At 46.9% G+C, this 23,926-nt stretch overlaps 1 protein-coding gene across 1 annotated transcript in view; it reads right to left on the reverse strand.

Annotated features, from left to right (window-relative positions):
• mgat5b (alpha-1,6-mannosylglycoprotein 6-beta-N-acetylglucosaminyltransferase B) overlaps positions 1-23,926 on the reverse strand; it is a 198,853-nt gene that overhangs the window by 123,251 nt on the left and 51,676 nt on the right. Inside the window, exon 4 of the mRNA XM_077230694.1 lies at positions 8,188-8,297. Within this exon, the coding sequence (XP_077086809.1) occupies positions 8,188-8,297 (110 nt within the window). The remainder of the gene's footprint in view (positions 1-8,187; positions 8,298-23,926) is intronic.

The following is a 23,926-nucleotide window of genomic DNA, read 5'->3' on the forward strand; positions in this document are numbered from 1 at the left end:
GGTGCTCAATTATCAATAACTCATAAATTAATGTTCCATGTTATTACAATAATTGTAATAATATTTCACAATATTATGTTTTTTACAGTTTTTTTTATCAAATAAATGCAGCCTTGGTGGACATAAGAGACTTCTTTCAAAATCATTAATAAATCTAGTGAGACTTTATTTTGATTGTCCACTTTAAACATTCTACTAACTATAAGTAACTTTGCAGCTACATGCTAATTAGTCATTAGAATATAAGTAGCCTGTCAGATTAATTTCTGCTAACACTTTATTTTGATGCGCATCAAAAAGACATCCTACTGACTATTGTAATGAAAACAAACTGAATGTCCATGAAAACTAAAACAGACTGAACATAACTGTGACAACTATAAGTATATCTGTAAGTACAAGTTAACTTATTCTGTTAACCCTAATCTAACAGTCTACTAATACTCTAAATGAGAGTTAGTCGACATGTAGCTGCAAAGTTACTTTACAAGTTAACTAGAATGTCTATGTACCTATATTCTGATTGGCTGGGATTGTCACGTTGAGTCACATATTCACATTCATTGTGAACAGGCACAGTCACTGGAAACTGAGAACACAGTGAGTGTATGACTTTAGATCAAAAGATATTTAGTATTGTCAGGTCAAAACTGAAATATTACAAAGTCTAAAAAGTCATTAAAAACAATTACAGCAGCACACTGAGGTGCTACTTTTCAAACAGAAAAGTTTTCTTAACAAAGTAAGCAGACTTTGAGAAGAATCCTTGTACTTTCTTTGCAAATGGCAGAGCAGAAGTATGAATTATGTTTGTCTTGCATTAATAGTTTAAATAAACCTCCCACACATCTTGCACATATGTTCGCTAAAAACCAGCTGGAAATCGACCAAACTCTGTTGGCAAACTTTAGAGATATCTAAAAACCTACAGAGGGCTTCACTGAACAAATAGCGGCAAGAGATGACTGGCATTATTGCTATGAAGTTCAATCAAGTTGCATTAAATAATAAATAGCGAATGTGTTGTCCTGAAAAAATGGCATTGAGCCCAGACCTCTTCATGTCTAATTTTAAACAGCATTTTTAATATGATTTTGGCTCACTATACAGAGACTAAGTCGAGAGTTTTTGGTGAGTTTATCAATCTTGTTTGCTCTTATGTCATCAGGCAAAAAAGGACTTAATGGACTTAATGTATACTAAATTTAAGTATAGACACAATGAGACTATTTTTATAGTATAATATAGTGTGTGTGTGTGTGTGTGTGTGTGTGTGTGTGTGTGTGTGTGCGTGCGTGCGTGCGTGCGTGCGTGCGTGCGTGCGTGCGTGCGTGCGTGCGTGCGTGCGTGCGTGCGTGCGTGCGTGCGTGTGTGTGTGTGAGATAATAAATGAAGAACTCATTATATATAGCCTATTATTACATCTGTGTAATATCTGTGGAATACTTGATTCTGATTGGTCAATCGCGCCACCCAGCGGTATGTTATCCCCGATAACAACCGCTAAAAATAGATAACACAGGGTCATCCGAAAAAAGAGAGGAAAAAAACACTATTTTTAAATAATTAAAACCCGCATTGTCAAAAGTTGAAGTCTCATCCTCATATAATTAAGTAACTTCTGTTCTGTCACTTGTCAGATGTAATGCAGGGAAGCTTTGTCATTAATGTTAGTTTTTATTTTAATTGGCAGATTTTTAATCTATGCAGTGCCACTTTTAAAAGCTTTCTTCAACAAACCAAGACATTCTGTTCTGCAGAAGATCTCTTGAATGAATTCAGTGTTTTTCCTTATTTAAAATGAGGTATTTCCACCAAATATCCAGTGGTGGAACTGATTTGTTAATAAAGTGATGTGATAAAATGTCATCTCTGTTGTCTGTGTTCTGTATTTTGCTTAATGTATTTATGTTTTTTATACATATTTTCTTCTGGGACAGGGAGAAATAATCAATTGCTACTACAGCGTAAAATGTTCAATTGGACCAACGACACGGTTTGATAAACTACAGTTCTCTTACGAGAGGTTCTCTCGTATTGCGTAAATTTAGCTTACGCTACGGGAAAGATTCATCTTCTCGAGATACTGAAGCCAAAAAATTATCCTTAATTTTGTATTCCTTGTCAACGCAGTGCAGCAGCTAGCAGACCTAGAGCAGGCCATCTTGCGTGCTCATTGGCTGCCCTGCGGGCAACTGCTGCAGCCTACCAGTGAGCCCGGCGTGACTTCACGCTCAATGAAGGGCGCCCGCGCCTTCATAGCGTCACAGCCCGCCAGAATGGGCGTGGCTTAGCGTATAACACTAGGGGCTGTAGGCTGACTTCCCTGATTTTCGTCTCTTCAGCGAGCTCTTCGCATCGCTGGATCTGAGAGAAGCCACCGCCGCCGTCGAACAGCGGACAGCCAGCTTAGGAGAGCGCTGAGGAAGCCGGCCGTCTTCGCCACCTTCAGCCATCCGTGCGAGCTACGCTATTCGGCGACGTATCCTTTACCTTGATAAAACCTATTCTAAAACTATTCTAAAAGAGCAGCGAGTGTCTTTTTTAAGACGCCTCGCACTTCCGGCTGTGAAGCGCTTCCGCTGTCGACCCTGCGGGCTCGACTCGAAGCCTTCAACACCCCCCGCCTCTCCTCACCGACGCGCAGCTGCCGCTCACGAGCCTCACTGCCGTAGCATCTGAGAATGAGGCCGAGGGACACGTACGAGCGCGGCTAGCTCTCTTTACGTTACAAGAGAGCTACCCCGCCCTCGTGTCCCCGTTCGCGCGTCATGCAGAGCCCTCTCGAGCTCTCTGCATGACCCGGACGGGCATCATCTGTGTTACATGTAGGTCCCGTGCCCACTACTCGTGCGCGCGCCCTCGTACAAACACTGTTCCAGGCAGTTCTGCTCGACCACCGAGCACGCGGCTAGCTCCCTTTATGTTACAAGAGAGCTACCCCGCCCTCGCATCCCCGTTCGCACGTCATGCAGAGCCCTCTCGAGCTCTCTGCATGACCCGGACGGGCTTGCGCGCCGCCGTCGAAATGTCTCGCTCTGTCAGTCCCCTTAGATAAGGCTACTGCAGTGGTGTATTTGGCAGCCAACGAGCCGGTAATGCAACCCGCTCGCCTGCACACATCCGCCGTTCTCGCGACGACCCAGAGAAATCTCAAGTGAGTATAATGTCAGATTAAGAATGTAAGTTACGTGCCCGCTCACGAGCGCTCACGCTTACTAACAGACACATCGCCTCCGAAAAGACGTGCGTGTTTAAGTTTATTCCCTGTCAGTCCCCTTCAAACAGGCTACTGCAGTGGTTCAATTAGCAGCCAACGAGCCGGTTTGTTGACCCTCTCGCCTGCACACAAACGCCGTTTTCACGGCGACCCAGAAAAATCTCAAAAAGAGTATTTAATGTCTGGTCCGGCTCATGCCGTCGGTGTTGTAAGTGTAATGAAAGTGCCCACGCCCCAGTGTTCACCACTACACATAAGCACTCCGAACCTCGCAGAGCACACTCTCATGAAGCGCAGAAAAGCCGCTCGAGTGTTGAATGTAAGAAATGTGTCCACAAGTCTGTGCCCACTATCTGCCCCCTCTGTTACACGATCAAGAAAGCAGGTTATGAATGATCGGGGCGTCAAATACACTTGTAAGTCTAGTGCCCGCGCTCACGCTTACAGGAAGCTTTTCCGCCCGGACCGCTGCTCGCGCGTCAAAGAGTGGAAAAAGAATGTTCCCCATCCCTTATGATTGGGACATCTCACATAAATCAGCCGGTCTCGGCTTTCAGCGAGCAGCCATTGCCCAGAACCGAGAGCGCGCGCACCGCGCTTTCGGCTCCGGGTCAGTTTCACAAAAGAAAGCAGGTTATGGATGTAAGTCTCGTGCCCGCCAGAGTGCGTTCACGCTTGCTAACACAAACCTCCCCCCGGGCTCCGCCCGCGCGTTTTAAGTGTTATCACAAAACGCAGGGCATTAATAAAACGCTCCCCATCCATTATGATCGGGGCGTCAAATACACTTGTAAGTCTCGTGCCCGCGCACACGCGCTCACGCTTACAGGAAGCTTTTCAGCCCGGAGAGCTGCTCGCGCGTCATAAAGTGAAAAAAAAAAAAAAGAAGAATGTTCCCCATCCCTTATGATTGGGACATCTCACATAAATCAGCCGGTTTTGACTTTTCAGCGAGCAGCCATTGCCCAGAACCGAGAGCGCGCGCACCGGGCTTTCGGCTCCGGTTCAGTTTCACAAGCCCGCAAATGGCGGGGGTCTGAACCCGGAGGCCATTCGCCCCCTAGCGGCTCACATAGCTGCGTGGGAAACTATCCCAGGGATTTCAGAATGGGTGTTGAGCACAATAAAGCAGGGCTATACACTTCAATTCATTCGCCGTCCCCCGCGCTTTCAAGCCCGGACCGCGACGATAGTGAATGCGGAAGTAGCACACCTACTTCACGCAGAAATAGCAAAGCTGCTGTGCAAAGGGGCTATAGAAAAGGTACCGCCTTCTCTGAGCGAGTCAGGCTTTTACAGCCGATATTTTCTCGTACCCAAGAAGGACGGAGCCTTCAGACCTATCCTAGATCTGAGACATTTGAACTAAGTGCTTGCGAAAAGACCGTTCAAAATGCTTACGACCAGGAAAATCCTCGCGCACGTTCGCCGAGGGACTGGTTTATTTCTCTAGATCTGAAGGATGCCTATTTTCAGATTCAGATAGTACCCCGTCACAGGCAATTTTTGAGATTCGCCTTCCACGGTCAGGTATATCATTACACCGTCCTGCCATTCGGCCTGTCCCTGGCACCCCGTACATTTACAAAGTGCATGGACTCGGCGCTCGCCCCCCTGAGAAGTCAGGGGCTGCGAATAATGAACTATCTGGACGATTGGCTGATATTGGCACAGTCAGAGACAGAACTGCTATCTCACAGAACAGTGCTTCTCAGTTATCTGGAAAGCTTGGGTCTCACGGTCAACTGGACCAAGAGCTCATTACTGCCCAGCCAGTCAATTTCCTTTTTAGGAATAGCACTGGACTCGGTGACCATGACGGCTCGTTTATCGACACAGCGCGCGCGCCGTGTTCGCCACCTAGCCGCATCTTTCCAGAAGGGCAGCTTCTCCCTTTGAAAACATTTCAAAGGATGTTGGGCTGTATGGCATCAGCTGCAGCGGTGCTTCAGCTGGGCCTACTGCGCATGCGCCCGCTCCAACGCTGGTTGAATGCTCGCGTGTCCCACCGGGTGTCTGGCGGCCAGAAAATCAGAGTGACTCAGGCCTGCATAGCAGCTCTGCAGCCCTGGTTAGTGGCCGACTGGTACCAGCAGGGAGTAATGATGGGAACCATCTCTTATCGTAAAGTCATCTCGACAGACGCGTCCAACTCGGGTTGGGGTGCACTGTTCGAGGGCAGACCGGCCTTTGGCCAGTGGTCAGACCAGGAGAAGGGTTTTCACATAAACTGTCTGGAAATGATAGCGGTCGAGAACGTGCTGAAGTGCTTCCTCCCGTTCATACAGGACCAGCATGTTCTTGTCCGCTCGGACAATATGTCTGTGGTATCCTATGTAAACCGTCAGGGCGTGTCAGATCCAGAAATCTCTGCAATCTGACGGAACGCCTCCTTATTTGGTCTCAGATGCACCTGCGCTCGCTGAGGGCGGCGCATGTGCCTGGCCATTTGAACGACGGCCCAGACAAACTGTCCAGGGACAATGTTCCCCCAGGGGAATGGTCCCTGCACCCCAAACGGTCCAGAAACTGTGGCGCCTATTCGGCAGAGCGGAAGTCGACCTATTTGCGTCAAAAGACAACGCTCAATACCCGACTGTCTGTTCGAAGGATGAGGATGCGCTGGCCCAGGTTTGGCCCAGCCTCCCGCTATAAGCTTTCCCTCCGGTCTATCTGTTGCCACAGGTGATCAAGAGAATCAGGGAAACGCGCCACTCCGTGCTCCTCATAGCCCCGCGTTGGGAGAATCAGATTTGGTTCCCGGAACTAGCAGGGCTGTCACATACAGCTCCGTGGCCGAATCCGGTGAGGGCAGATCTCCTCTCTCAGGCTCGCGGCACGATCTGGCATCCCAATCCAGAGCGCTGGTCTCTGCATTTATGGTTGATCAACGGGTACTCGTTGCCCTGCCAGAAGGAGTGATGAACACGATCACGCAGTCTAGAGCCCCTTCCACGAGAAGGCTCTACGCGTCTAAATGGTCGGTGTTCTCTGGATGGTGCACCGACAGAGGTCTGGACATGCGGGGTGGCGCATCTGCTCACCTTCCTACAAGAGCTGTTGGATAAGGGAAGGTCCCCATCCACGCTCAATGTATACGTGGCGGCCGTGGCAGCGTTCGCAGAATCGACGCACGGCCAGTCATTGGGAAGACACGAGTTGGCCATCCGCTTCCTTAGAGGAGCTAGAAGGATGAATCCGCCGCGCCCCTCGTCGGTTCCCATGTGGGATCTTTCATAGGTCCTCGAGGCCCTGAAAGCTTTTCCATTTGAACCACTAGACACCGTGGGGTTGAAATATCTATCACTGAAAACCTTCTTTCTGACTGCACTGTCGTCAGTAAAACGTGTAGGGGACCTGCATGTGCTGTCTGTCAGCGCGTAGTGTCTTGAGTTCGGACCGAATGACTCTAAAGTCATCCTCAGACCTAGACATGGCTATGTCCCTAAAGTGATGGGCACTCCATTCAGAGCGCAAGTTATTTCGTTGTCAGCTCTCCCAGCATCTGACAGCGAAGGTGATGTGAATCTCCTCTGCCCTGTCAGAGCGCTGAGGTTTTACATTACGCGCTCCACCTCCTTCAGGCGTTCGGAACAGCTTTTTGTTTCGTTTGGTGGGCGCACCAAGGGTCTCGCCTCCTCGAAACAGAGCCTGTCCAGATGGATAGTAGACGCTATAGCGGCCGCTTACGCGTCAAAAGGTCTGCAATGCCCTCTGGGCATCAGGGCTCATTCCACGAGAGGCGTGGCCTCTTCGTGGGCATGGTCCAGTGGAATTTCTATCCATGACATATGAGTAGCGGCGGGCTGGAGCTCCCCGTCTACAATTTGTCAGGTTTTATAACCTAGAAGTTCCTGCCTTGCAGGCTAAACTGTTGTCAGTCTGAAGGAGAGGTGTATTCTGCCCAGATCTCCTGCTCAGATCACTCTCACATGACTCAGCTCTTCTGGTTGAGCTGCACTAAGTAGGGTATGTGCCATGTGCCTATACAGACCGGCGCGCTGCTCTGTATTCCCTATTTGTGCTTATGTACAAGTGATGGCCCGCGTGGCTGGCCACCTTATTTTTTCCACTTATGGGGTTCCCCTGAAAGCTCGGGGTCTCATGTGGATGCTTGGTGCGCACGGCGTTGACAAAGTGTTCCCGTAGCGTAAGCTAAACTTACGGAATACGAGAGAACCTCTCGTAAGAGAACGATGCTCGGTTACTAACGTAACCTCGGTTCTCTCTAGAGAGGGAACGAGTATTGCGTAACCGGCCGTGCTCGCGCCACGAGCGACTTCGCTTCAGTCGACGAAAACCAGGGAAGTCAGCCTACAGTCCCTAGTGTTATACGCTAAGCCACACCCATTCTGGCGGGCTGTGACGCTATGAAGGCGCGGGCGCCCTTCATTGGGCGTGACGTCACGCCGGGCTCACTGGTAGGCTGCAGCAGTTGCCCGCAGGGCAGCCAATGAGCACGCGAGATGGCCTGCTCTAGGTCTGCTAGCTGCTGCACTGCGTTGACAAGGAATACAAAATTAAGGATAATTTTTTGGCTTCAGTATCTCGAGAAGATGAATCTTTCCCGTAGCGTAAGCTAAACTTACGCAATACTCGTTCCCTCTCTAGAGAGAACCGAGGTTACGTTAGTAACCGAGCATCGTTTTCCATTGGCTCAACATATTATTTCTGATTGAGCCCATGTTAACAGACTATTGCCACAATTGCTAAAATTCAATTCACAGAAATTAAATTAGGCCAATTGAAAAATGTAGATGTGACCAGTCACTAGAACATTTTGAGTTGGAGAGGTCTGACATTTTAACAGTGTAATAAAAATGATGAAATATTTTTGGTTGTCGCCCCAACAGTGACAAAATGGAACCTTATTGTATAGTGTTAATACTGTTTTGATATTAAAAGTATACAATTTGTGATTTTTATCTTCCAACAACATCCCTTACAATAAGAAAGTCCTCAATCACCTCTGCCTGGGATGTTAGTCTTCTTGAGAATCTGCTCCATTCTTATAGCCATGTCAGACACGTTCTGGGCGATGGCCTGGATTCGCTCCACCAGACCTACCGGCTGGAATCTGGAAGAGTGAACAGGAGAGAGAGAGAGAGAAATGATGCCCAGCTATTAAAGAAACAGTTCACCCAAAATGACGCTACTGGACTATTTTGATAATCCCTTATGGTGTTTTTTTTTTTTTTTTAAGCATGACAGTATAAATCACAATCCACTTTGTTGAATGCAATGACCAGCTCAGAAAACATCTCATTTAAAGTTCTACAGAATAAAATAATAAGACTTTAAAGATGCATTAGAAAGGAGGCACATCTTACAGTGTCTGTGACTAATAAATATGAGAAATGAGAAGACACAAGGTCTAAAGATGTATCCTCTTGCCTTGACTGAAGCAGACGTGTCTTTATTTATTGTGGAACTGAATTGCAACATCCTTAAATGGTGCGATTACCCATTGGACATGCTAATTGCTTGAAATATGCTTGGAGCATGAAATAGCGATGCTTCTGCACTGAAACCATTTACATAGATAGATAATGAAAATGACATGCGGCATGTTCAGGCCTGGCCCTGAGAGAAAAACACGTTGAAGCAATTATGCCAGTAACTTAATTCCCTTGTTGTTGAAGCCTAGAAACGATCCGAGTGATTAAAACAACTGGGTTCAAAGGAAAGGGAAACATTGCATCATTTAATTGTTCCAGAGGTGGATTTTTATTAAAACTAAGATTTCACCACTTTTTGTTAAATAAAGCTAACATTGAAACGGCCTTGGAAAGTTTTAAGTATGCGTTCATTATTTTCAAATGCAATTCATATGTCATTATGTATTGATAATTACAAATTTAAAAAATATATATATTTTTTTATTAATGATAATTGACAAAAGAGTATAATAATCATAAAACATTTCAGTAACACTTTACAGTAAGGTTTCTTTGGTAACATTAGTTAATAAATACTGTATAAGCAAATGCATTGCTCATTGTTAGTTAGTGTTAGTTGATAAATTAACAAATGTTAACTAATGGGACCTTACTGTGGACCTTGAAAATGCATAGTTCACTTAAAAATGAACATTCTGTCATAATTTACTCACCAATCTCCAACAACTTTTTGGTTTCCATCATTCTTCATAATATCTTATTTTGTGTCCAGCAGAAGAAATAAATTCAAACAGGTTTGGAGCGACTTGAGGGTGAGTAAATGATGACAGAATTTTCATTTTTGGGTGGACTATCCCTTTAAGTGTTACCAACATTTCAATTTTCATTAAGTACAAATTGTTATATACATTTTTTATGTTAGTGATGGGATACACAGTTGAAGGGTCACCTATTTCTGAATTCTCTTGAGTTACAAGCTCAGATCGTTAACCATTATGCTTCCACCGCCCCATAATGCTGAAGACATGGCTCAAATGAGTCTTAAAAATGGAGTATCAAATAACAAAATAATAGATATATTTGTATTTTTGACCAAATCAAATATCCAAATAGTTGCCCTGAATATTTGCCCTGAAATATGGATTTAATAAAACGATCAAAAGTGTAGTATGCAAATATACAAATTGAGTAAATAGTAAAAAGATATATTAGACATGTCGCAAATCACTACCAGAAGATATCAGTCTTCTATCTGCCTAAGAATTTGACTGAGAAAACCAGGGAAGAGCAGAAGCAGGAGACGAAGTGATGATATTAAAAGAGTTTATTGAATAATCTTAGTTGCGTGTTCCAATGCTCAGTCTTTGTCTGAAAGTCTCGATGTTTTGACTTTGTCAGACCAGTACAAATCTAACAAGTGTTATTACACACTGCCCAGCCCCAAAAAAAACAAAACAATTTTTTTATTTGGATAGGGAAATTCTTAGGAGTCTATGATTAGATCATGACAAGATCTTGACCAACAATGTATGCACCTCTTGATGGAAATAAATGTTGTGATGTTATTTCCATCAAGAGGTGCATCAGTTTTTGCTCAAGATCTTGTATTGCCGATGCAAGAATCCAGCACTCTGTAATGTCTCCTCCAGCACATCCAAAAGACGTTCATATGGTCTGGAGGTGCCAATGCATGTGTGGAAATGCTTCTTCATGCTCCCTACCAACCATAGTCACAATCTGAGCCTGATGAATCTTGACATTGTCATCCTGGAATATGGCCATGATGTGTCTTCCTACATGGCTGTTTAAGAAATGAAAAGCTACTTCATCAATTAGGGTTAGAAGAACTGTTGCCAAACATATCCTAGAAACACAATAATCATTGCGATAATGATCAAATCATAGACTCTTATGCATTTGCCTATTCAAATCCAGACAGCGACTTTTATTTTTATTTTGGCCAGGCAAAATACCACAGCAAAAAAAATTTTTTAAAAAAAATCCTAAAACTGTTTATTTAGTCAGGTTGTCAATGTTGTCTCCGTATCCACTGTAGTTCTCCTCTAGCTTTGTGACATTCTAGTTATTTTTGACTATATACATTTTTTTATCTCGTTTCTGAGACTATTTCAATAAAACCTCAATACATTTTATTTCAGGTATCTCAAGAGACTTGAAAACTCTTTCAGAGAGACAGGAAAATGTCTTTCAGCAAGCTCGAGGAGTGCATTGTCATCTTTGGTTCACACTAAGAGTTTGATTTCTTCATAATACAGCTTATATGAACCGCCTGCAACCTCATGCCCTGCAGCTACAGTACATCATGAAACACGCCGAAGCAAACAGCCCCCCTTCTGTGAGGAACTGTCACTCGCAGTAAATGTCACCTCTGCACAGGACTGAACTCTCACAAAACCACGTCATCTAAACCCTGACCTTTCTGACTTCACACCCAAAGACAATAAAGCGTTTAGGCGGAGCTGTCACATGCATGTTTGACTTCTGCATCCTCTGCACTTCTGAGATTTATTTTTTTAGATACTGTCAGAACTTTTTATCTTCTGTAGTCTTTAATCCACACCAAATGAAATCAGTTTTTATAAAAGATCGCCTGTGTTGATTTTTCAGTCCAACAGACACATTTAAAAAAATACAAGGTAAAGGCTCTAAGGCTTTGCTTATGCTGCACCCAATTCAATCTCTACTGTATTTGCAATACATTTTAAGGCTGACTTTCACATTTTGTGAGTGATGACTTTGAATCCGTTTGTTCAGTCAGTGTAGTCAATATACGTTATTTCTACATCGCTTGTTGTAATAATTACTTCAGCTACAACAAGGTGCCCTAAGACTTTTTTGTACAGTACTGTTTTGTACAGTAGCATGGAAAGTGGTGATCTCATCAGATAATATAAGCATCGGAGGCATGACAGTATTTTAAACAATAATTTACATGTTCACTCATTCACTATTTACTATATAACAATACATACAAGTCGTATTACAAAGAGTGAACAAAAATTTGTTCTGGCATGATTGTAGACTGGATTGTGTATCTTAAGCTTCAAATTGTAATATCACATAAAACATTTGCGAAGGAAGCAGCAATTCCATCCCATGGGCCAAATTTTAAGGATCTAAGCGCATGGTCTAAAACACAAAGCACAAGTGCACTTAGGGCATCCAAAAAAGGCCGGCGCACCCGGCGCATGGTCTAAAAGTGTTGTCCCTATTCTCTCAATGAATAATGGGTGTGTTTTGGGCTTTACGTGCAATAAACCAATCAGAGCCTCATCTCCCATTCCCTTTAAAAGCCAGTTGTGCTCACGCCATGGCGGATTCGCTATTTACATGGCGTAATTTGAAAAACCGAACGAGTCTCCAGAGTGACAACGGATCTGCTAATGCACGAGGTTAAAGCGTGCAAGTAGACCATCTATGGGACAAGCCGGATTCCACCATATCTTTATGTACACAATAATAATCTTTTACATTGTAATCCTTTTATTTTTAATATTTGGAAAGTTTATGTGCTGCTCTGCGTCCCTGTATGTGTAATAAGCAGAGTGTACATGCGTTGTGGACCCACCTATACTGTAGGTGCACATTACTAACGTGCTGTGTAAATAACTATATTGCGCCATTGAATTTAGACCAGGTTGTTGTGACTATGCGTCTTAACACACCCCATTTTCAGACCAGTACGCATGGGCGCACAGATGGGCGCAAATGCATTTGCTATTTAAACAACAGGATAATGGTTACCATTGTTGCTTTTGCATGCTAAGTGTTGATTATGGGATATGATTTTCTATCCCATAAGGCCACAGGAGAGGAATTATGAATGGTAGTGAAGTGATGCAACTGACGCTGGTAGGTCACGTGACAATAACAACATGGTGGATGTCTTAATTTCATTCATACTTTTTTCTATTCATCAGCCATCCATGCTCTGTTGGATATTGTTTAGGTGTAGTACATGTTTTCATGCCAAAAAGTTCCCCTCCTCCAGGATAGGACAATATAATATATTTAAATATACTTTGATGTTGTGAAGGACACAGATTGAGCAGTTACACATGAGATGTGTTCTATATTAAACGCTTCAAACTAAATCATAAACCCACATGGCTTGCCCTATTGTCAGATGCATGTGTTGTTTAATGAGTTTGAGATGCGTTTTCCTCAGACCTTACGGTTGTATACTTGCCTATAAATGTTACAAATTCTTGCAAGTATTCCCATTTTACATTAAGGATTTTAAGGATTATGCTGACAGCTAGCGAGTATACATTTACTTTTCAGACGTCAATGAAGGAGTGTCAGTGAACGCATGCGCGTCACATAAACGGAGCAGATTAGAATTGGAGTGCAATAATTCTAACCTTATATATAATATATATATATAGAGAGAGAGAGAGAGAGAGAGAGAGAGAGAGAGAGACAGAGAGAGAGAGAGAGAGAGAGAGAGAGAGACAGAGAGAGAGAGAGAGAGAGAGTTTTTTTCCCTGCTGAACCAAACTGTCATACTACCGTTACACCCCTAATATTATTGTGAGGCGTCTCTCATTTTTAAAAGAAAAAATGCATTCTGTGATCATCCCTTTATGCCTGTCACAACTTTTTTGTCAGACTAGACAGATAGTGAAACTAAAGGACAACGGAACAGCTTTTAAAGCAATTTTTTGTTGATTGACATGACAGAGTTTAGGGTATTTTTGTTTTGATTTGTGAATTGTAAATTGTAATGTGGACTCATGCATTTTCTGTAAAGCTGCTTTGAAATGATGTGTAGTGTGAAAAGCGCTATACAAATACATGTGAATTGGATTGAATTGAATTGAATTGAATGGTATCTTACAGGTAAAAAGATGGAACAACTTTGCTTGTGTTAATATTTGTGTATTTACCAGAAATATCAATCTGGTAATTTTAAGGTAATTTACCAGGCTTATTGTGTGAATGCACTGACACCTCAGTTTTAAACTATCACTTCACTAATTACTTTTCACTGACACAGAAGAAACAGAAAGTTGACAACTTTGATGTGCATCAAAGATTGTATAGCTGGGGTATGTGGGTGTGTTTATCCTCTAAGATTAAATGATCTCTGAAGATATCACACGGAAAGCCAAGGCACAAGTAACCATTTGAACTTCTGATGTGACAGACATCTGTTTCCATGGAGACAGGTGAAAAATGTGGGAAGTGTCTTGACTAACTCACCAGCAAGTAGTTGACTGTCTGAAACATTCAGACTTGCTGCTGCCTTCAAGATTATTGGGAAATTCCTACTTGCAAACTCTGAAATTGTCACTACGGTGTGATGTGTTCAATTTCTATGTGTTCACAGAAAATGATGTCAGATGTGTTTTGATTTTGCTGGCCAGCTGACTCATTAACCAGCAGCTATACTAGTGTTTTTGGAAAGCTTTTTCCAAGCTATTGCTCATTATATATATACAAAATGTATGCAATTAAGTGTTCACATTAACTCCTGGAGGTGGACAGGGGTTAAAAATGTACATGTAAAAAAGCAAATCAGTTCCCTTTGAAGGAAACTCAAGCTGCGTCGATTATCGCTGTAGGAACACTCTGCGTGATCACTCTGCGTGATCTGCGTCTTGAAGCATGTGTGAAATCAGATCAATGTTGTGGCGGGACGTCAGAGGCGGGTAACATCTAGGGTGACCACCATCAAACAAACCAAATGTGGGACGATTATACGTTTGTGTGGGAGAATGTGGGACAGGGGCGGTTTCTTCATTAGGGCGATTGGGCGACGCACCACCAAAGTGTGAAAGGGACTTTTTCAATCACATTCACAATCTCATTCAACCACAGAGTTACGCTAGCCGTCACTGTACCTCTGGATTTAGTCCAATCAGCGTCATGTCACGTTCTGTGGAGTACCGCCTCTTTTTGGGCGATTTCACTCTGGCTGAGTATCGCCCAGAGTGTTCCCATTGACTTACATTCAAAGATGTTTTTTTTCGACTGCAGGAACTGCAATGCATTCTCTATGGGTTCCGGGAGGGCTCGCACTAACGTGCTTACGTCATCATACGTATCCTTAACTTGTGCAGCGATTGTTCGGAACAAACATACACTATTAAAAATCTTTAAGATTAAGTGACAAATAATATTTGAAAACAATTTTGAATTTGAACAACAAGAAAAAATGAAACACTACTTTAATATCTTTATCAAATGTGATTAAAAAAATAAAAATAAAAAAGAGAACTAGAGTGAGAGAGACTGTTGGGACATCTCGCGAGTTGAGGCCAGTTGAACTTGAACAACGCCATGGCGAACGGAGTTAATTCTATCGTGTCATTAAAAGAAATGCCGTTCAACCGTCGTAGTAATCAGGACCAGGGCTCATTTCAGGAGCAGGTGCAAGTAACAAGTTAGCAACAGGAAGAACAAGATCTTGGAGGGCCTCTGGAGAAGAAGACAAGCAGAGGCTGTCTAAGGAGGTATTTATTGCTGACCATTTAAATACTCAAATGTTGGAAAATCTAACTTTGTTTTTACAATCAGTTTAGGAAAGGATGGTAGCAGTCTTTTTTACTCCTAGCATTGTATTGTGAAATTTGTACATTCCATTCGAACACCAACACAATCTTTATCCTACACGTCAACGATTCAGTCAACAATATTATTTGTCGCCACCTAGTGGAATCTTTAATAAAATAAACTATCTGAGTGGATTGAAAATGCATGTACTGGTCAAAAACCCTTGTCAAACTCTATTTGAGCTTGAATTTTGGTAAAATGTTAATTAACGTAACAACACACACACACACACACACACACACACACACACACACACACACACACACACAAATCATCGCTGTCGGACGGACATCTCAAAACCTAAAGTTAAATCTATTAAAAAGTCAGCATCCGATAAAGTTGATCTGAAAAATTTGCCCCCCCTGAGGAGCCGCTTTGAAGGAGCCGCCACTGATGTGGGACATGTTACCAACACTAAAACATAACCTGAAGCTGTTTATAATGTTTATCTAACTTAATAAAAACATTTGTATTCTGCTTTTCAGCTGATAAAAATTATTTGTTCTTTAGTCCCTTCCAGAAAACACCATTAGCTTACGTCACAATGTAACATAACATGCCTTTATTTTAACACTGAGCCCAAAGGTAGCAGGCATCATGCAGATAACTATTTTTGAAACAGTTCTGACCAAGTCCAACTAAAATCCAACAAAATAAATAATGAACAAATAAAATATAAACCAACAAGAATTTAGATCACTGACAGTCTTATATATTAAGAATACATTAAACCAAAAACGTTCATATTTTTTAGAAAGGATGTGAATTAAAACAACCACAGCAGGCAACAAGTTGATAAATTCTGTTACATTTAAAATTATCCATTTATTTTCTTACTGAAACACATGGAACGAATCACCGCTGCACATTTTGATCGACAGCCGTCACAACCCACTAGTGACCGTGTTTACTCCTTTCCTTACAACCATTGGATAGGATTTTAAAAACGGCTGTTGAATTTGTACTTCTGATGAAGCGCTGTTAAATATAGGTGAAAAACTACACTGCAAAAAGAATAAATAAAATGCTTTCATAAAAAGGCAAAAGAACACATGCACGTTTTCTTAACATGATGATTAAAAACCAACAGACTGATGAAAATGCGAGACATTTTCTCAATATGTGACGTGCGGGAGAAGCGGTGAAAATGATGTGCGGTACAACCCTAAGCGGGACGGTTGGTCACCCTAGTGACGGTTGGAGTATAGTATAGTATAGTGTGAACTATACCGCCCTACCTCATGGGTATAAAAGGAGGATGCTGGCAACATGCAGATATGTTTTCGCTTCGGAGCCAAGTTTAATTCTTCACTCCCTAAGCCATCTCTGATTTTGTCAGCTTCTTACGAGACGAGCAAACTCTCTCTGGTGGACGGCGATCTCCCGGCGAGTGCACACTTCCTGCTTATCTCTGCGTGGTTTGCCAGTGAGTGTGTTTCTCCGCGGGCGCTTCAGCACTTGAGTTTCTCTCATAAAAGAGCTTGCACGCGGGACGTCTTTTTAAAGATGCCCTGCCCGTGCACTACTGGTTGCGGTCGACTTGTGTCTGACTCTGATGGGCACAAGCGCTGTCTGGTGTGTTTGGGCATTAATCATGCTAGAGCAGCGCTCGTGGATCAGTCATGTTCTCTCTGTGGGAACATGACCATCGCAACACTAAGATCGAGACTCAATGATCTTGCAAGAGTGAGAGTCCCCTCATCCACATCCCGATCTAGCGTCTCCACAAGAGACTCTACTTCAGCTGATGGCCAGGGTGATCTGAGGGTGACTGTGTTGAACAAAGCGCCGACTATCCGTCCGTGCCCCACAGCACATTCTTCTGTGTTGCAACCCGCGAGTGTTCAGGGGATTGCTATCTAATAATGCAATCCCCTGGTTTCCTTTGGCGCTCCAGAGAAAGACGTGATGTCAATCGTAGCATCACAAGGCGGGTCTGATTCGTCTGGAAGTGACGTCTCGTCACAGCTGCCACCTTTGGGTGTGAATACGGCTGTGGCTCAGTCTGATCCAGAGATGATGGCCATGCTTTCCCCGGCGCCTTGGTGGACGATTGGTTTTTGGGTGCAGCTGCTGGTTCCCGTCCGCAGCCTGCCCCAATACCTTTCTTCCCGGACATGCATGATGACATCTCAAAGTCCTGGAAGACTCCCATGTCTTCCTGCGACCGCTCGTTGGTTTCATCCGCCTTTCCTCCCCTCGATGGGGCAGCTGCCCGTGGGTACACTGGGCTCCCCCAGGTTGAACGCTCTGTTGCGATGCAACTGTGTCCTCAGAGTGCTTCTTCTCGCGGCGAGCCTAAGAACCCACCCAAAGCGTGTAGGTTTTCGTCTACGTTAGTGGCGAAGTCCAAGAGAGCGGCGGGACAGGCGGCTGCCTCTCTGCATGCCATGGCCACTCTGCAGGTCTACCCGGCCCAGATGCTAAGGGACATGCACGAAGGTAGGACGTACCCAGGGCTCTTCGATGAGCTGTGCGCCGCCACCGACCTCGCTCTCCGGGCGACGAAGGTGACCGCACGCTCCCTGGGTCTGGTGATGTCCACAGCTGTGGTCCAGGAGAGAGATCTGTGGCTGAACCTGGCTGACATGCGGGATGCTGAGCGGTCCCGGCTTGACACCCCCATGTCCCAGGCCGGCCTATTCGGCGGTGCGGTGGAGGATTTTGCCTAACAGTTCTCCACCGCCCAGAAACAGACTGAGTCTATCAAACATATTCTGCCCCCACGGCCCGCTGCTGCCTCCACCCAGCCGACCGGGCAGAATCCTCAGTCTGTTCGCCGCTGAGGGCGCCCTCCTACGGCTCCCGCCCCTCTCGCCCGCCCCAAGCAGCAGCCTCCACCCAGGCCCGGTCGCGGAGGAAGCCGTAAGAAGGCTCCCCAGCCCTCTCCAGCCCCGCCCCCTGCTAAACACCGGGCCAAGCAGCGCTCCTGAGACAGGCTGCTCAGGGATGATGAATGTTACTTTTCAGGAGGTGGTAGCAGGACCACTCCTTCCCCTGGTGTGGGAAATATTTCTGGGGTTGAAATATTCCAACTGTGGCTGGACACCCCAGTGTTCCCCATATGCATCCCTCCGGGTCATATGTGTATTCTCTAAGTCCCCCCCCCCCCCTCTGGGTTGCCAATATTTGCATATTTCCTCTAAGCTATGGGATATGCTCCCCAGTATACCTTGGTATCCCTGTGTTAAATACGAGTCCTTCGTCCGTGCCAGTCTCACGACAGGGATCTCAGATTTACGCAGGGCACTGGTAGACCGCCGAGAAAGTGGCGTGGTTAGACTGGTAACCCCATTCGTCATCATGCGACGTAACTCGGAGTGACAACAAAAAAAGGGAACGTCTCCGTTCCCTACTCAGGGAACGAGGGTTACATACGTAACCGAGACGTTCCCATTCGTTGTCACTCCGAGTTACGTCTGCCTGCCACTTTACGCTGTACCGCGGGGATCGCCTGAGCTCAGTCTTGGCTCCTCAGTGAAGAGACATATATGTGCATGTTGCCAGCGTCCTCCTTTTATACCCTCGAGGTAGGGCGGTGTTACGCTATGCAAATTCCGCAGACCCATGGCATTTCTTTGCCATTGGCTCGTTTTTTAATACTCAAAGTTAATAGGCTTTCGAAGCGAAACCCCATTCGTCGTCATCCGACGTAACGTCTCCATTCCCTACTCAGGGAACGTCCTGGTTGCGTATGCAACCCACCGTTCCCTGAAGGAGGGAACGGAGGACGTAGTCGACGCCGACTGAAATGGGATCACGCTAGGGAGCCTATCATCTTCGATTACTATTGAACGAGCCAATGGAATTTGGCGTGCGTGATTTGCATCACACACTCCGCCCCCGCGGCGCGGGTATAAATACGGAAGTGGATGCACGCACCAGTTGCTTTTCGCTGAGGAGCCGAGAGTAACCCGGGGTCAGCGGTGGTCCAGCGGTAGTGGCAAGGGGACTACGTCCTCCGTTCCCTCCTTCAGGGAACGGTGGGTTGCATACGCAACCAGGACGTTCCATTTCAGTCGATAACGTCGGACGTAGTCAACGCCGACTGAAATGGGATCAACCATTGAACACGCCACTAACGCTGCCACCTTCCAGTGCCTAAACCAAAGCCTCCTGATGCCCCCGCAAACTTAAGGCGGGGAAGGACAGGGCTTAGGCCAGGGAAGTCACTGCTGTTCCTACAGGACCACTGGGAAAGCGTTCCCCGTACGTTGGAAGGAAGGGACGCTGCGGAAGCCACATCCAACCCGAGGGAGGTAATGTGGAGAATACACATATGAACTGGGCGGAAACCGGGCAGTCTAACATATGGAATGTCACTGGGGTGGCTCCAGCCTAAGACGGGGGGAGACACACCGGACAGTGACGGCAGAGAGACTCTGCCGAGGGAAGACATGGGCTCACCGCAGGGAGCCGTATCGTGGAAGAATACACATATGGGGTCACCGAAGGGACCGCAACATATGGACCCAGCCTAACACAGGTTCCACACTGCTTACGAGTGGTAGGCCTAACACCAGACGTTCCGCACGTCCGACGTCGGAGGGGTGTGGAGGAACTCAACAGGGTTCAATTTTAAGGGAACTCAACTGGAGTAGAAAGGCGCACGTATCCAGTCCATAGGAGGGGAATGGCGCAGCAAGCCGACACTTGAACCGGGCTCCCGGTGAAACTGGCTTCATGAGAAGGGAGCCCACGGGAAGCAGCGGTTCAACTAGGTGTCGTCCAGCCCCCAACTCTAGAATCTGTTTAGCAAAGTATATCGTCAACGCCCAGGCGGAGCACTTTACACTCATCATAGAGGAGCTCAACACCTAAGTGGACATGTTGCATCTCGGATCTTTGCCGAAATGAAGGCAAGCACTAAGTGCAACTTTGCATGGAAACAGCCTTCCCTCTCTGCTGAATTCCAACAGATATTTGAAGAGCTGGTCTGAGGTCTATGACTTGCATTCTGTACACGTCCAAGCGAACGGACAGAGAAGCCAGGGCTGGATCTGCCTCCTCCAGGGCAGCGCTTGCAGGCTCACCACCTGCTCCTATTACGGGAGAGGTAGGAACCTTGGGCACCATCCGAGCCGGGGTCTCAGCTTGTGAGAGTTAGCCGGCCCAGACTCCAGGCACAATACGTTGACCGAAAGCGAGCAAGTCCCTACCCTCTAGTAGAGACCACGCGACCAGGAGAACTGATATAACAGAATTTTTAACTCACTGCCTGCAGTGGCTCAGGGGCGGTCTCTGCAGTGCAGTCACACCAGGGACAAGGCCCAAGAGGATAAAGAGGGACACAAGGATTTACAAGACCTTGCTCCTCAGGAACCTGACGATCAGAACGTGCTTCTGCATACTTCTGCAACACGATGAGCGTCGTTTAAACACCGAGGCAACATCATTTTGAGGGTGATTTAGGAAAACAGCCTACTGCAACCCATTTTGCAGGAAAGAGAGCACTGAAGTGATCGAAAGCTTTCAGGATCTCCTCTGGAGAGAAGACGCACTCAACGACTAGGTTCCACTTCTAAAGGCGTAAGCACGCTACCCCATTCTAGGGGGTGCTCGCAGAAGTGATGGTAACTATCACACATTCTTGTGATAGCCACCTGAACCTCCGCGTTCAGATGTAAGACCGCCCGGAATCCCCGGGGGAAGAACGCGTGTGCCATCGTGCCCCGCCCCCGAAGAGTTTTCCGGGGAAGTCAGGAAGGCTGTTGATGGGAGCCAGGTCTAGTTGGGCCAATAAGGGGCAACTATGAAGACCTGTTCCTCTCCTGACTTGGCACGTAGGTGCAAGTGACGGGCGCAAAAGACAGGAGCATTGCTCAACACAACATGTGAAGATCACTGGGCTTCAGGAGCATTTTCTGCTCAGCACTTGGGTGTGACAAGTTCACTGAGCTTCAGGAGCATTCCTGCTCAACACCTAAGTGTGATAAACTCACCGAGCTTCAGGAGCATTTCTGCTCAACACTTGAGTACGAAGAACCTCACTGAGCGACAGGAGCATTTCTGCTCAGCACTTGAGTGTGACAAGTTCACTGAACTTCAGGAGCATTCCTGCTCAACACCTGAGTGTGATAAACTCACTGAGCTTCAGGAGCATTTCTGCTCAACACTTGAGTGCGAAGAATTTCACTGAACGACAGGAGCATTTCTGCTCAGCACTTGAGTGTGACAAGTTCACTGAGCTTCAGGAGCATTACTGCTCAACACCTGAGTGTGATAAACTCAATGAGCTTCAGGAGCATTTCTGCTCAACACTTGGGTGCGAGGAACTTCACTGAGCACCAGGAGCATTTCTGCTCAGCACTGCGTGTGATGAATTCACTGAGCTACCTGTGATGGACTCACTGAGCTACAGGAGCATTGCTGCTCAACACCTGAGTGCGATGAACTTCACTGAGTTTCAGGAGCAACTCTGCTCAACATGAAGTGTGATGATCTCACTGACTTGAGCAGCGCAAGGCGACCCTGAGTCGCAGTCACTTCTTAGAAGGCTCACTGGGGTTAAACGTATTCTGCGGGCCCCCGGGGCAGCTGAGACCCAGTGTTTGTCCAAGGGTAGTCCGCTCGGTTTACCCAAACACTGGCGGAAAAATAAAACCGGGGGGGCAATTGAGCGGCCCCGGAATGGTCAAGACCCAGCGGACCCAGGGGATGGAGTCTCCACTTGCCCTGGCTATAACTGTCGTGAGGCTCGATGGCGGCACGATTGAGTAAGCGGGAGGAGTGGAACAAGGCGCCCTCAGAAGCGTCTGACTCCAAGGAGGAGGTGACGGGAGAGTTTGTGACACCCGCAATGTCTAACAACTCGAGGCACGAATGCCCGTGTAGTCGGGGGTCGCCCAGGCCCCCGTTAAAACACGCCCTTTGTACATGGCCCCTCTGCTGAGGAGGGTTTGGCAGCAGACCGGGATGAACTATAGTCACACAGGGTGAGCTGCTCTGCCACGGTCACCTCGGGACTCGATCGTAAAGCTAGCGCTGAAGCGGTCACATACGGAGGAAGCCAAAGGCTGCGGTTATCGTATACCCCAGGAGCCTCTGAATCTTTTCAGTGGGACCCTTTCTCACTTCAACACCAGCTGGACACCTTCTCACTGGAGAGACGTGTTGGACCGAGTACCTCTCCAAAACTGAAAAAGAGATACTCAGCCCGTGGGCGAGATTACTCTCTTCCAGTTGACCTGAAGACCCAACGGGCTCTGGAGCACTCGAGGGGAAGGACACTACGTGTGTTTCAGGTCAAAGCTGCAGACCAATCTTGGGCCAAGATGGTCACGACCCACCACCTAGTAGCACGAAGAACGAGTTTACAACTGGCCTTCGTACCGGCTGGAGGAGCGGCTATATCAAATCCTTCGCCAGCAGGATAAGATAAGCACGCACAAGTCAGGAGCACTGCTCAACACTCGGTGTGATGAATATCACTGAATTCTCAGGAGCACGTCTGCTCAACACCTAATGTGATGACTATCACTGACTTGAGCGGGGTAGCCGAGCCTGAGGTGGGGCAGCAAAGTAGAGATAGTGGTGTTAGTGTGCAGTGCAACACTTACCTGTCTCCACTAGCGGCAGGGGACGTGAGAAGGCGGATGACCGGGTCCTCGAACGCCCCAAGCTGCCTGTTGGCGACCAAGGGAAGCTGGGGGATGTAAGGCTAATACAGGGTCACACCCGCCATACTGGCCCACTTGGGACTCAGGAATAGAAAAATTGCTCTTTTTCTGAATATGTGGGTACCGCTGACCCCGTTTTTATAGGGGCCAGGCGGCGGAACAGACACACACATAACAAAAAACTCCAGCCGGCCCTCCAACCAGCCAGAGGGAGTGGATCGGCGACCACTCCACAAGCAACTCTTCCATCCCTGAGAGCCCGTCCAGGTTCAGCGTTTTCTTTTGCGCTGGAGCTTACCACCTGGCTTGGCAGCGCCTGGAGCGGGCTGGGCGCCCCTTCCGCGGCCGGCTCCGCGCCGGAACCTGGGTGAAGGCTGCTGCGGTGGTCCGGCGGGAGCTGAGGCGGCTGCAGGCGGACGCCCTCGGCGACGAGCAGGCGGAGGATCTGACCTCGGGGGGCGGGTGAAGGCAGCAGCGTCCCTCCGAGGCAGGATGTGCCGGATGGCCTCCGTCTGTTTCTGAGCTGTAGAGAACTGTTGGGCAAAGTTCTCCACAGCGTCGCCGTATAACCCAACCTGGGAAATGGGAGAGTCCAGGAACCGAACCTTGTCCGCATCTCTCATATCGGCCAGGTAGGTTGAGCCAGAGATGGCGCTCCTGGACCACTAGTGTGGACATCGCCGAACCCACCGCGCGAGCTGCAACCTTCGCCGCCCGGAGGGCGAGGTCAGTTGCAGTGCGGAGCTCACCCATGAGCTCAGGGTCCGAACTACCCTCGTGCATGTTCATGAGTGCCTGGGCCTGGTGGACCTGGAGCGACGCCATGGCATGCAAGGAGGAAGCGGCTTGCCCACAAGCCTTGCAAGCCTTGCCCGTAAGAGCGGACGAGAACTTACAGGCTTTAGAGGGGTGACGAGGATCACCCCTCCAGGAAGCGGCCGCCGTTGGGCATAACTGCATCGCAACGGCCCGCTCCACCGGAGGGATAGCCTCGTAACCCTTCACCGCTCCCCCATCAAGGGTAGTGAGGGGGGAGGAGCTACTCAGGCGGTTTCTGGCAGAGAAAGGTGCCATCCATGCCCTCGTAAGCTCCTCATGCACTTCAGGAA

This window comes from Siphateles boraxobius, unplaced genomic scaffold (genome assembly GCF_051911475.1).
Source record: "Siphateles boraxobius isolate OS27281-9 unplaced genomic scaffold, OSU_SipBor_1 15, whole genome shotgun sequence".
NCBI classification, from domain to species: Eukaryota; Metazoa; Chordata; class Actinopteri; order Cypriniformes; family Leuciscidae; genus Siphateles; species Siphateles boraxobius.